The 13,195-nt window shown below is 62.5% G+C and overlaps 1 protein-coding gene across 1 annotated transcript; it reads left to right on the forward strand.

Annotated features, from left to right (window-relative positions):
• Positions 1 to 1,567: 1,567 nt before the first annotated feature.
• Positions 1,568 to 12,891, forward strand: LOC113450550 (protein-glutamine gamma-glutamyltransferase E-like). Its single transcript, XM_026721777.2, has 13 exons — positions 1,568 to 1,663; positions 3,210 to 3,368; positions 3,617 to 3,838; positions 4,182 to 4,300; positions 4,887 to 5,015; positions 6,337 to 6,514; positions 7,264 to 7,399; positions 8,313 to 8,416; positions 9,284 to 9,529; positions 10,094 to 10,390; positions 11,307 to 11,464; positions 11,605 to 11,738; positions 12,612 to 12,891. The coding sequence occupies exons 1-13, from the start codon at positions 1,657 to 1,659 to the stop codon at positions 12,760 to 12,762; spliced, it is 2,040 nt and encodes a 679-aa protein (XP_026577562.1). The 5' UTR covers positions 1,568 to 1,656; the 3' UTR covers positions 12,763 to 12,891.
• Positions 12,892 to 13,195: the final 304 nt, after the last annotated feature.

The raw sequence follows: 13,195 nt of genomic DNA on the forward strand, positions 1-13,195 counted from the left end.
CTCGGGAGGGGCTCCCTGACTCAGTGGCTAAAGGCGGCCTTGGCCCCCCCTTGGCGGCCAATGGCACGCTGGACCGAACCCGGTTCTGGGGGATGTTAGACCAGCAGAGGGTTGGGCAGATCAGGTAATATGTGTGTGTGTGTGGGAGGTGTGTGTGTGATGTCTCCCACTCTGGGAAATCTGGCCGCCTGAAAACAGAGGCCGCTTCCCCAAATGCCGAAGCAGGTGGAAAGGAAGGAAACGGAGGAGAGACACTCACCTGGGTGGGTGATGGTGGGGAACGGCACCTGCGCGCCTTTTGCATTTCTTCGCCTGAGCCCCCCCCCACCCCCCACCTTAGAAAAGTGCTTGACTTCTGGCGGAGGGAAATGGAGAGCCACGAGTGAAACCGAAAGTCTCCCTTAGGGGATCCCCCCACCCCCGAATTGCAGCTGGGATTCCGTCTGTCCGTCTGACCGCAGAAAAGCCACAACGGAGCGCAAGGAACCCTCCCTGGCAGACGTGAAGCTGTGCTGAATCTCGCCCGCTTGCACCCAGTTCGGCTTCTGCTCTTGGGAAGAGTTTGGACTGGGAGTCCGTGGGGTGTCGTCATGGTCAAGGGGCTGGCATGGAAACTGGCAGGCCATCCATTCTAGTCCAACTTAGGAACTAAGCCAGCTGGGCGACCGTGGGCCAGTCTCTCTCTCCCAGCCCTGGGCAGGGGGCAATGGCCAACCACTTTGGAAAAACCTTGCCCAGAAGATGCGGAGACTTGTCCAGGCAGTCACCAGGAGTTGACACACACACACACACACACACACACACACACACACACACACACAGCACACGCCCGTAACTGGCTGAAATATTAAAGGGATTTCTTCATCCCCCGGAGGAAACCAAATGATACTGGGGTGGGGGGTTGTGATACAGCCAAATCCGAGGGCGGATTCCTCTCCCAGCTGGGCCTACGGTCGTGGTTGGCCGCTGGCTGATCCACCTCACAAGACTGTTGGGTGGCTCTGTTGCTTGGCCTGCAAACGGCTGCTGCCCCTGCTGGCTTGCCTGGCTTGCTGGGGGACTGCAGAGGCACCGCCCTGGGGCCGGAAGGGTCATGGGGCCAGGAACTAGGCAGGGGCCCTTTCCCAGAAGCTGGGACCTCCGATTCGGAAGGGGCCCCTCGTGGACACCTCGCCTGCCCTGCGCAGCAGCAGCAGCAGCAGTAGCTGCTGCCAGGGGGAGAGCAGGACTCCCCCGGGTCAGGCTGGCCGTGCAGCACCCTCTGGGAGCCTGGGTGGCCCCTTCTGCCTCAGGGGCCAGTAAGGCTGCCCGGAGCCTCCTCCAGGGAGGCAGGCCAGGGCGATCAGTGCAGCTGGCTGAGTCACCCTCCCCATTTCTCCTTGGCAAGTGACTCCCTGCTTGCACCCTTTCTCAGCCTCTCACTCATCAGTGAGAAGAGCCGCCCGTGTCTCCCCTGCCCTCCTCTTGCATCAGGGCAAGACAGCCGGGGAACATTGCGGCACCACGGAGGTGACCCAGGAGCCTCACCCCCCTGGGGGAGGGGGAGGAGCTGCCGGTTGGCCCTATATAAGCTTCTTCTCAGGTCCCTAGAGCTTTATCTGAGCCCAGAACGGTGTCCAGAGAGGTCCTGAGAGCAGCTGGGGGAGCGCAGAGACCATGGCAGGTGAGGAGCAGGCGGGCTCAGGGCTCCTGGGAGGCAAGGCCTCCTTCCGGGGAGCTCTGAGGACTGGAGGGCCCCTCACCCAGCAGACCCGATGCCAGGGTCATCCACCCCATCCCTGGCACCTCCCTCCCCCGGCCGTTTCCCACCCGGGGGCCTGGGGGCCCTTTCCTATTGCCTCTGCACTGCCGGCGCAGAAGGCAAAGGGGCAGCGGGGGCCCTTTGGGGAAGCCCAGCCCACCATGGAAGGAGGGCAGCAGGTGGCAGAGCATGGCAGAAGGAGCGGTTTCGGCATCTACCAGTATCCCCTGAGCCCTGCTGTGCCAGGGCTGCCAGCCAGCCTAAGCGCTCACAGGCAGTGCAAGTCAGCTCCGAAGGAAGGGAGCCCCGAGCCACCCTTCCTGCAGGGCTTTGACCCGGGGCTGCTCCTGTGTGCAGGTGCAGAGGGAGATGCTCACCGAGCTGGGAAGAAGGGGACACCTGTGAAAGACCCACAACTGGGAGGGGAGGCAGTGGCAGCAGGGCAAAGCACCCGCAAGCAAGCCAGCGCTTGCAGGATGGGTTGGGCTTGGCTCTCAAGACTCCCTCCTTGAAGGCGCCTTCCTGGCCCAGAACACGCCCTCAAGGAGCCTGCAACGGGGTGGTGAAGCCTCCTGCCTCGGCAGCGCTTGGGGGCCCTGGGGCCCTGCCGCCCCCTCCCCCGCTTGGATTTATTTCCAGCTTTTAGTGGGCGGGTCCAGAGGAAGCTCAACGAGGACCTAAGGATTCTCCGGAGCCTTAATGAGGCCTGGGGATATGTGACTGACGGTGCTGGAGAGAGACTGGGGGGGCGGGGGGGGCGGGGGGGGCTCCTAGGTTTGGCTCCCGGCATCAGCAGCAGCCAGTGCAGAGGGAAATGACAGACGAGTCCCGTCACCAGGTGTGTGTGTGTGTGTGCGTGCTGGTGTTTGTCTGTGGATCTCCTCCCCCTCCTCCCCCTCCTGCCTGGAAAGGTGTTTCTCTTCCAGGGCTGACCCAGGAATGTCCCTGGGCTCCTGGGTGGCCCTTCCGGGCTCCTGCGATGCTGGTCACCACCCCCTTCCCCAGGTTTGGTTTGGGGCCACTGCCTGCCTTTCTCTAGCTAGGATTTCTTCACAACCATCCTGAGCATCACCACAACTCTGGAGGTGACCCAGATCTGGTAACCAGCAGTGCCCAGAGCAAGGTCCATGGGGCTCCTGTGACCCCCCCACCCCCACCCCACCCCAAGGCTCGGGCAGCCAGGATCCTCAGGGTTCACACAAGCCCCTGAGCAACCCAGGCTCCGATTCTTCCAGAGAGATGGGGGGGGGGCGCTTGACATCAAGTCCTCTGGCTGGGGAGCTGCAGCTTTCTGTGCAGAAGCGTCAGGCGGGACCAGAGCAGGAGCCAGCTCACCCCCCAACTGCCCCCCCCCCGCCCCAGCCCCATCGGTGGTCCCTCGGGGAGGAGGCGCTGCCGCCGCCGCTCTTGCTCCCTCAAGGAGCCGCAGGGGAGCCGCAGTCCCGGCCATCTCTCTCCTTCTTGGCAGCACCAAGCAACATCGACTGGAGGCGGAGCGAGAACGGCCGCGAGCATCGCACCAACTCCTACTCTGGCACCGAGCTGGTGGTGCGGCGGGGCCAGAGCTTCTCGTTGTCGCTGACTTTCTCTCCAGGCGCCACCGGCGTCACCTTCACCGTGGACAGAGGTAGGGAGCCTCCTCTTTCCCCGGCTCTGCCCAGAGACGCGCTTCATCCTCCGTGGCGCCCCCTCACCAGCCCGACGGGGCTCCCGGAGAATGCCTGCCCGGCCAGGCGACTCCCTCTCGGGCTCTGCGGGGCCCCCAGACGCCCGCGGCGGCCCCTCCCCAGCAACTGCCGCCGCCGCCGCCTTCCGCGGGATCGCGCTCCCCAGCAGCGGCCGCCTCCCCTGACCAGTGGCCGCTTTCCCTCCCAGGCTCGACCGCTGCCCTGCAGGCCAAGACCCGCGTGGACTTCGCGCTCTCCGGCGCCCCCAACAGAGGCTCGTGGAGCGCGGTGCAGACCTCCGGCTCGTCTTCCTTCTCCATCACCAGCCCTGCGAATGCCGCCATCGGGCGCTACCGGCTGGGCATCAAGAGCAGCTCCGGCGTCTCCGTCCTGGGCACTTTTGTGCTGCTGTTCAACCCTTGGCTGCCAGGTACCCGAGCAGCCTGGCGCGGGGCAGAGAGGGCCAAGCCCAAAGCGCTAGCAGCCTGGGGGCCTGGCCAGGGGGCCGCCTCTTTTCCAATGGGCACAGCAAAGGTGGAAAATCCCCCTGCGCCCTTTCTCAAACCCTCCCCCTTTAGAAGAGAAGGGCGGCTGTCCCCTCAGGCACCCCCGAATGCCCCCAGTCCTGCCTCTCTATCATCAGTGGGGTGTCTCTCGATGCTTCTGTGCCATTTGGGGGAGGGTTTGACCTCGGGTGTCGGGGTGCTATCTGAAGCTGCTCCCTGGGGGAGAAAGCCCCCCCTCACTGTGTCTGCCTGGTGCTTTGTTTTCAGAGGATGAAGTGTTCATGCCAGACAACGCGCATCGTCAGGAATACGTCCTCTCGGAGTTCGGGGTTCTCTTTGCAGGCAGCGCAAATCGCATCTCTCAGTTCGGGTGGAACTATGGCCAGGTAAAGAGAAATGATGCGCCATTCGGCTGTAAATTCAACTGGGATCCTGGCATCCTTTCCTGAGTGGTGCCATTCGGTTATTTCCCCTGGCTTGGTTGGTCATCAGCAGCTCTTCTGCACTGGCTGCCCTCCCCATAGCCCCCCCCCCCAGCTCCCCAGTCTAGGCTGGAGGGAATCTTACAGCAGCTGAGAAGCACTGTGGAAAAACAGGCCTCATCCTGCTCCCCTCCCCCACGGACTAGGAAAAGGGGAACCCCACCCCAAGCCACACCATCCTAAGGTCTCCATTCAGGGAGCTGGCGGGGGGGGAGAGATGCAGGCTTGGGTGACAGGAATTTCTGACAAGATGCCCCCCCCCGGCACCAAAAGGAAGGCCAAGCTGCGATGAGGACCCTGCCCATCAAAGCCTCAGGAGACTGGAACTCCTTCCTTCCTGGTGGCACCTGAAGGAGGTTCCAGGTGACCTTCCCCACCTCAGGAATCAGCCCGTGGCACCGGAGCCACTGCAGCCACTGCAGCCACTAATCATGTCTGTGTGTACGGGGGATGGGGGGGTTGCCCGCCTGATCGCCTCCTCTGCCAACAGTTCCAAGATCAGATCCTGGACATTTCCCTCTTGGTGCTGGACCGGAGCTTGAGCTACCGCAAGGATCCCACGGCTGATCTTCGTCGCCGGAATGACCCCAAATACATTGGGCGGGTGCTCAGCGCCATGGTAGGATCGTAAGGAAGCCCCTTCATCCCCCCTCCCCTGCAGCCCAGGGGACAGGGCAAAAACGACGCCTCCTTGCAGAGGGGGGGGGCAAACTGGATGCTTGGGGGGGGGCATTCTCTCCCTCCTCATCTCCCAATTTCTCCAGCTGGGATTTTAGCAGAATACCGTGGGTACGCCGGGCCGACTTAAGATACCCTTTCCCCCCAAAGCGAAGAGGGGAACGTCTGACCCGCAGGGCCTCTGGCAGTAGCGTGCAAAGCCGTTCCTGGCATCTCCACATGCTGAACTGGGGATGAGCCAGCTGGATGCCAAGATCCCTTTCGGCTCAGATCCCATTTTCAGATCCAGGCGGCCTTGCTTGGCGCTGAACTGCAACTCCTCCTCCCTCCATTTGCCCCCCTGAAAACAGGCCGCCTGCCAACCCAGCACTTTGGAGCCCCCTATTGAGGCCCTGCTTGCCGTGGGCTTCCTCTGAGTCCGTTTGGATGTCCACATTGGGACCAAAGGGCCGACTTCTGAATCTGCCCCCTGGGACATCCCTAGGGAACCCAGAGAGGAGGAAGTCAGTCTCTCACACTCCCTCGGGGTGGGGTGGGGGCTCCTTTGAGACCCCCCTCCAACCCCCAATGCCAGCCAAGGAAAGCTGGAAAGAGTCCGGTGGGGCTTCAAGCTTCAGGTCGTTCTGGTGGATCAGCTGTCAGGTTTCCACAGCGTGACTCCCGCCTGGTAGTGCCAGGAAAGAGCCCGTTTCCCTGTCTGTGCCATTCGTACGGCTGCCCATCCGGAGGGAATGGCTTTGGGTAGCAAGGAATGTTTGAGAAATATAGGAAAAGCAGAAAGGAGGAAACCCCAACCCTCCTCCCTCCCCCCAAAAGGCCTTGCGCATAAAATAGCAGCTGGGTAAAACCCCCAATGGAGTAGCCAACGGAAGGGGTCAACCACCCTCTCTGACCGCCAGGCCCAGTGACCAGGCCTTAAAGGACCAGCAGAGCTGGGAAGCCTGACGGAGGACAAGCAAGATCAGGGTGAATCTCCTTGGACGACTCCTCGCTTTGGATAACAAGATGGCAGCGTGTAGATGTCATTAATAAGTGAAATAAATACCCAGGGCCCTGCCAGACAGAACCCAGGATTTGCCTCCTCTGCCGGATCGCGCAGGCGATCGGACATAGCTGGGCAGAGGCAGTCCCCCAAACGGCTCAGGTCCACGAAGGGCAGCCCGGAGCTGCGCCCGGAGGCAGATGGACCACCGATGCGGCTGGTGGGGCGGAGCGGCTTCCCCACAGCAACTTCTCTTGGTTTCCTCCCCCCCCCCCCACAGGTGAACAGCAATGATGACAACGGCGTCTTGCAGGGAAATTGGAGTGGAAACTACAGTGGTGGGGAGAACCCCAGCAGCTGGACGGGCAGCGTGGACATCTTGCGCAAGTGGAAGAACTCTGGCTTCAGGCCCGTCCGCTATGGGCAGTGCTGGGTCTTTGCAGGGGTGCTGAACACAGGTAGGCCTCCTGAGAAGTGGGGAGACTCGGGGAGTCTCTCCTGGCAGAGCCTGGATCTGGGGCGGCAGAAAAGCCACGTGTGCTGCCCTCAGACCCAGGGGTGGTCTGAAGGGCTGAATCAGCCCCATGACCCTGCAGGCCCCGCTGGTCTGCCTTGGGGGGAGTAGAGCCTTTTCCCACCAGCTGTCCTTGTGGGGGAGCTCGGGGAGAAAGCTGCGGGTTCCGCCTCTGTGGTTCCCCCTTTGGGATGTACGGCTGGTGGGCCCTGCTGTGGAAAACCCGTCCCTCGTGGAGAGAAGGCGCAAAAGGGAAGCGGGCAGGGCAGGGCCTCCCCTGGCTTGGCCTAGCCTGACGGGCAAAGCGGGGCAAAGGAGACAGGCAGGAAGCCACGTCCAGAGAGGGCATGAAGAGGAGCTGCGGAGGGACTGGGGGAAGGCTGCCTCCAGCCAGCCACGCGGGTGCCCTGTTCACGTCTTCTGATGCCCAGGCAGGAGCTGGGTGAGGGCGATGGGTGAACGATGGGAATACTGGGCCTTCCTTCCTTCTTGGTCCACCCCCTCCAGAGCCAAACCCTTTAGCCCTTGCCAGTCCATCGGCAGGTCCACCTCGGGAGCCCCCAAAGGTGGAAGCTGAGAGGCCGTAGCAAGGAGCACGTCCTCCGCCCGGCCTTGGCTCCAGGGGAGCAGAGGCTGCCCAAGAGATGTGCCTGCCGTGGAGACAGTCTCCCTCTTGTCTCCCACTGTCCACAGTCCTCCGATGCCTGGGAATCCCCAGCCGACCCATCTCCAATTTCAACTCTGCCCATGACACGGATATGACCCTGACGGTGGACGTCTACTACGATGCTCAGGGGAACCCTCTCAACATCGCCTCTGACAGCGTCTGGTAAAGAGCCCCTGCCCCGCCTGTGGGCTTCCCCCCTCCCCCTCCCCACAGCCAGCAAGGGAGGCGCCCTCTCGGCCCCATCTGCCAGCCACCCACCTCCTCCCACGGCTTCCTTCCCACCTGCGGGGCAGCACTGGAGGAGGGGCGCCTGGTGCTCTCTGCGAAGGTTGGCACCCCGCTTCCCAGGAGTGTGGTGGGCACAGGGTGGCAGCAAGCCCTTTCCCAAAAGAAAGCAAGGGTACATTTGCTGGCCGTAAGCCGTGGTCCCGTGATGTGGCAGGGGTCTGCGATGGGTGAAGGCAGGGTATCCTGCAGCCAGCATTGGGGACAAACCCAGCCGAGCGACTTGGGGCCTTGGGGTCTTTCAAGGGCCTCCCCCCCTCCTGGCAAGTCTCACTCGCTGCGGTTCCTCCTGAGACTTCCTCCCTGATCAAAAGCAGGCTGAGGCCTCCCCCCCACCATCACTGTATCCCCAGAGAGCACCTCCCCTCCCCCCTCCCCCTCCCCCTCGTCCTCCTCCGACAACCGTGGGAAAGAGGCAAGGCACCCACTTCAAAAAGAATGACCACTAGGGGGCAGGAAAAGGAGACAGGGAGGGAGAGAGAAGGAGACCTCACCCCCCCCCGTGCTTTGCCCAGGGGTCTTCAGTCTGTGTGGAAACAGCCTGGGCATGCCCCCCCCTTTCCTCACTTCTCCCCCCACAGGTACTGCCCCTTACAAACTTGTTTTCCTGTTTTCTGCACCTGGTGGGCGCCTGGCAAAGAAGGTTCCTGTTGCGGGCTGGCAGTCTCTTATCGGGGGAGGCAGCCCAGAGTGACCCTCTCAGGAAGCCCATCCTGCCCCCCGGGAAAAGGGGGCTGGAGGGGAGGGGGCGCCTGCGCTCACCTCCCCTCTCCCTCCTCTCTGCCGGCAGGAACTTCCACGTGTGGAACGAAGGCTGGTTTGCCCGCTCTGACCTCGGGGCCTCCTACAATGGCTGGCAAATCCTGGACGCCACTCCCCAGGAGAGGAGCTCAGGTATGAGGGGGGTGGGAGAATTGCCCCCACCTGGCTTGTCCTTGCGGGGGGAATGGTCACCAGCAAGGATCCCGAGGGCAGGAGGGGACTTTGGAGGTCTTCTAGTCCAACCCCTCGCTCAAGGTGGCAGCAAGGGGAGAGAGCGGCAGGTTAGCCGAGGGGAGGCCTAGGTGGGAGCAGGACCCACTGCCCCCCCCCGCAAGACTTCGTAATGTCCTAGAAGAGGGCCTGGGGCAGCTGGTCTGGCCAAGGCGGGATGGGCCAACAGGTCAGTCTGAGGGACACCCCTCCCCACTGGTTTCCTAGTCTCCCCAAATAACCAGCCCACATGCCATGGCACAAGTTCTCCTCAGTTGGTGGGGGTCCCCTAAGCCCCCTTTTCTGTAACCCTTTGGTACTTTCTGACTCTGTAAAGCTGCAGAAGGCTTCCTTTGGTGGCGGCCCTGTCTTCTCCGGTGCCACACACAGAGCAACTTTTAGACGATGATTCCTCGGTTCTGCTTAGGCGCCTGCTTAGCTCCCCCTGGTGACGCTGCACAGCGAACAACTTTTAAAACCCTCCAGTTCAGGCACCGTAGCCTCTGGGTACCCATTGCAGCAGCCAAAGCCAAGGGAACCTCCGCTGCTGACCCAGGGCTTCCTGCAAAGCCAGGACTGGGGTGCCTTCAGGCTTTCATGCAGGGCTAGGAGCTGAGCGGCCGCAGGGAGTCGCTCCTTCCCATTCCTGTAAGGAGAGGCTACTCCAAGCCGCCTAAGGGGTAGCCAGCAGCACCCCCCCCCTCCCGGAGCTGCCATGGGGTTCTCTGCTGCCCGGCTGCCCCTTGGGCGTCCCTCCCCCCCCCTAATCCTGACCGCCCCCTTCCCCAGGCATCTTCCAGTGCGGCCCAGCTTCCTTGACGGCCATCAAGGAGGGAGACGTGGACCTGGTGTACGACAGCCCGTTCGTCTTTGGAGAGGTCAATGCTGACCGTATCACCTGGCTCTACGACACCAGGACCGGAGAAAAAAAGTTGATTTACTCAGAGACCAAATCCATCGGCCAGAACACCAGCACGAAGGCTATGGGTAGCTACTCCCGCCAGGATGTCACGGGCAACTACAAGTACCCAGAAGGTAAGGCCGGTGAAGTGGGCGCGACCCTCCCAGCTTCGATGAATCTGGGGGACTGAACGCTTCCCGATTAATGCTGGCCATTGACCTCACACCTGCTACAGCCTATTCATTCACTTGTTACACTTATATGCTGCACCCTTCATTGACAAGGCCACTCCAGGTGGCTTACACGGAGGAATTAATGAAGAGTGAGTAATTAAAAGAGTGATTAATGTTCTTGGTGAATCACCAAATCTTTGCATTGTGGATTTTGCCCCTGAAGCTGATGAAGGGCCGATGGCCAAGCCAAACCCCAGCCAGCGGTGGCAGAAGCAACCGCAGAGCAAAACCCTCCCCAGTCACGCTGGCTCCTGCTCCCGAGAAGCTGCCCAGAGCTGCCAGGGCAGGAGGGCCTCCTTGGGCAGCTGCAGAAGCCAGATCCACCTTGTCTCACCCAGGAACAAGTGATCTTCGCCCCCCGCTCTCCCCCCGTGTCCCCCAGAAACAGAGGCCTCTTGGCACAAGGCGGCCTCCCCTGGCACGCACACACTCACACACAGAGCCCCCACTGTGGTTCCCTCGCAGGCTCGGCCAAGGAGCGAGAGGTCTTCAGGAAGGCCCGTGGCAAGCTGAACCTCGACATCCTCTCGGCCACCTCCGCCAAGCTGCCCGAAGCAGAGAAGCCCATCTCGGGGAAGTTCAAGCTGGAGGGCCTGCCAGAGGTCGGCAAGGACGTCAGCTTGGTCTTGCAGCTGACCAACCTGGCTCCGGAGAAGAGGAAGCTGACCGCCAACTTGACCGCCTGGTCCATCATCTACACCGGGAAGCCCATCCACGAGGTCTGGAAGAACAGCCTCAAGGTGGACCTTGGCCCCAAAGAAGGTGAGCCTTGCCCGCCCCAGGGAGAGCAGCCGGGCTGAGCCCTACCTGACCCCTTCCCTCCCCCTCACACACACACCCCCCATAGTGCACGGAGCAAAGAGAGGGGCCCAAACTATGTTGGTGAGGAAGGTGGCCAGAGGCATCCAATCCTCTGCCAAGGCCTTCAAGGGCCGGCACTTGTGCCCGGGTGGCAGCAGGTGGCTTGGCTGGCATCCAGCCCACGACCAGAAGGGAAGCAGCATCCAGGCGGGACTGGGGCAGGCATGGTGCTCTTTGCCTCTTCCTTTGTCTCTCGGCTGCGAGCGCTTGTCCACCGCCTGCTTTAGAGCTGCACGGGTCAGCGTGAACCTTGCTGGGCCCGGCAGTCCTCCTCTCAACAAGTGGCTGCCCTTGGCACACCAAGGCTCCAAGACTGCCCGGGGGCGGGCAGGATCTTAGGCCGCATCGTCTGGGAGGTTGGTGGCTGCTGGGCTTGAGATTCAGGGCTGCCCTCGGTGCTCCTTTGCGGGCGAGGCCCCTTTGCTGTAGGTGGGCAGCCAAGCATCCCCTTCTGCCCTGAAGGAGAAAGGCACCAGGCCTGACCCAGAAGGAAACCTTGTGTGACCTCTGGGGCTTCAAGAATGGCAGCCAGAAGAGGAAAAGGACCTTATCCCTGAATGGCTAAACCCTCCGAGGGGGGCTTCACGGATCCCAGCAGCCACCTGGTGGCGGCTTTAATCAGCAGAGGCGGCACACAGGCGCACGCACACACACAGAGCCCAGCCCCCCCCACCCCCCCTGCGGTCCTTTCCAAGGCAGCTCTGGGGCTCCCTGCACCTGGGCTCAGTCACTGGCAGAGGGGTACTCTGGTGGAGGGGGGCGGAGGGGGGGAGCCGGTCCAGCCCAGAATCAGACGCAGCTGGACTTTTCCTTTCAGAGAAATCCTTTCCCATCAAGATTTCCTACACCGAGTACCAGGAGCACCTCACCACAGACAACATGCTCCGGGCCACTGCCTTGTGCCAGATGGAAGAGGGGCAGGACACCGTGGTGGAGAGAGACATTACTTTGGACAACCCCTCCATTGCCATAAAGGTGGGCTGGCTGGGCGAGGGCCAAAGCAGGCCTCGGCCGGGGGTGGGGTTGGGGGCTGGGGGCTGGGCTGGCAGCGCCTCTGTGGCTCCTGCCAGGCCTTCAGGAAGCCTGGGCTCACCGGGGTCTCTGCTCTGGGGCAGGTGCTGGGCGAGGCCAAGGTGGGGCAGGCAACGAAAGTGGAAGCCAACTTCACCAACCCCCTGGATGAGGAGCTGAAGGAATGCCTGCTGCAGGTGGAGGGCAGCGACCTGCTGGCAGAGAAGCTCAGGCTAGAGTAAGTGCCGGGAGGGGAGGGGAGGGGTGGCTGCTCTGCCCTGCCAAAGAGGAGCTGACACTTCCACCCACCCACCCACCCCGGGGGGGGGGCTACATCTGCAAGGGGATTGACCTTTGCTGCTCGAGGCCTGCCTTTGGGTCGAGGGCTTCTCTGACCCACACGCATGGAAGGGGGTCCGACTCGTCCAGGGGAACGTTCCAGAGCGCCCAAGCTGGGCCCAGGGCTTTAGAGGTTTGGCTTCGCTCGCCCACTGTTTCTGGCGCTGGTTCAGATGGCGATGAGCAGGAGTCCCTGGGCAGCTTCTGTGTGGCACCCATCGATGTGCCCCCCTCCCTTCCCGGTCTCCCTTCCCCAGTCTGAGGCTTCCCCTCCTCCTCGTGTGGAACAGACCACTGGGAGGGGCCTCTTCTTTGCTGGAGGTGCCTTAACAGGGGTTCCTTGGAGCCCTTCCTTCAGGAGGCCCCCAAGAGGGAGCCTCCCAGCCAAGACCCACCGCTGTGGCTGCAGGGTTGAGGCTCGTGAAGACCTGGGCCTGGCCTTCAGGTGGCTCTCCCCCTCCCCTCCATCCTCCTCGCATCTGTGTGTGGATCCAGGCTGCTCAGCCCACGCCCGACCCTCGGCCACCCCTGCCCCCTTCTGTGGGGCCTCCTGGCCCTTCCTCAAGCAGTGGCACTTGTGATCCGGAGGGTAACCAGCTCCCAGGGGGGCCGCGGGTTGCCCAGCGGAGGGGGGAGTCCCCTTGCAGGCAGGGCCAGCGCAGCCCCGCCGGGTCCTCCCAGCCCTTGGATGCGCCTCGAGTCCAGCGCTCGGCCCAGGCCAGAAGTGACGGGTCCCCTTGCTCCTCCTCCTCCTCTTTCTCCTCCTCTGCAGGGTGCCCCCCTTGAAGGCCAAGCAGAGCTCCCAGATGTACTTTGAGGTCATTCCCAGCAAGAGCGGGATGAAGCAGCTGCTCATCAACTTCTCCTGCAACAAGTTCCAGGACGTCAAGGCCTTTGAGACCGTCACAGTGGCCCCCAACTGACCTGTGAGCGGGAAGGAGGAGGCGGAGGCGGCTGTGGGGCCAAGGGAGAGCCTTCTGGTGCAACAAAGCGCCGTTTTGCCTGAATAGCATCCACCGAAGAATAAACGCGTTTTCTCCCTGTGCCTAAAATGTCTTGACTCCTCATTGCAGGGAAAAACTCATCGAGGCGCCACCCGGCTGGCCTTCCTTTTCTTCCTGGGAAGCTGCCCCCTCCGGCAGGCAGGGCATCACCCCGATGATGGCGGGGAGGAGGTGGGGAAGGCTTCTCTTCCCCCCACAGCTCCATCTTCAGGCCCGACCCTTTCATCCTGAGCCCCAAAGCGGCCCTCGTGGGGATCAGACCCGCAGGCCGTCCAATGTTCCTCTTTTCTCCAAGGCTTCAGCTGCCCCCAACTCCGAGGCGCTTGGAGGACGTGATGCCCGTCCCTCCCTC

This window comes from Pseudonaja textilis, chromosome 3, assembly GCF_049901715.1.
Source record: "Pseudonaja textilis isolate UNSWEBS1 chromosome 3, rPseTex1.2, whole genome shotgun sequence".
In the NCBI taxonomy this organism is placed as follows: Eukaryota; Metazoa; Chordata; class Lepidosauria; order Squamata; family Elapidae; genus Pseudonaja; species Pseudonaja textilis.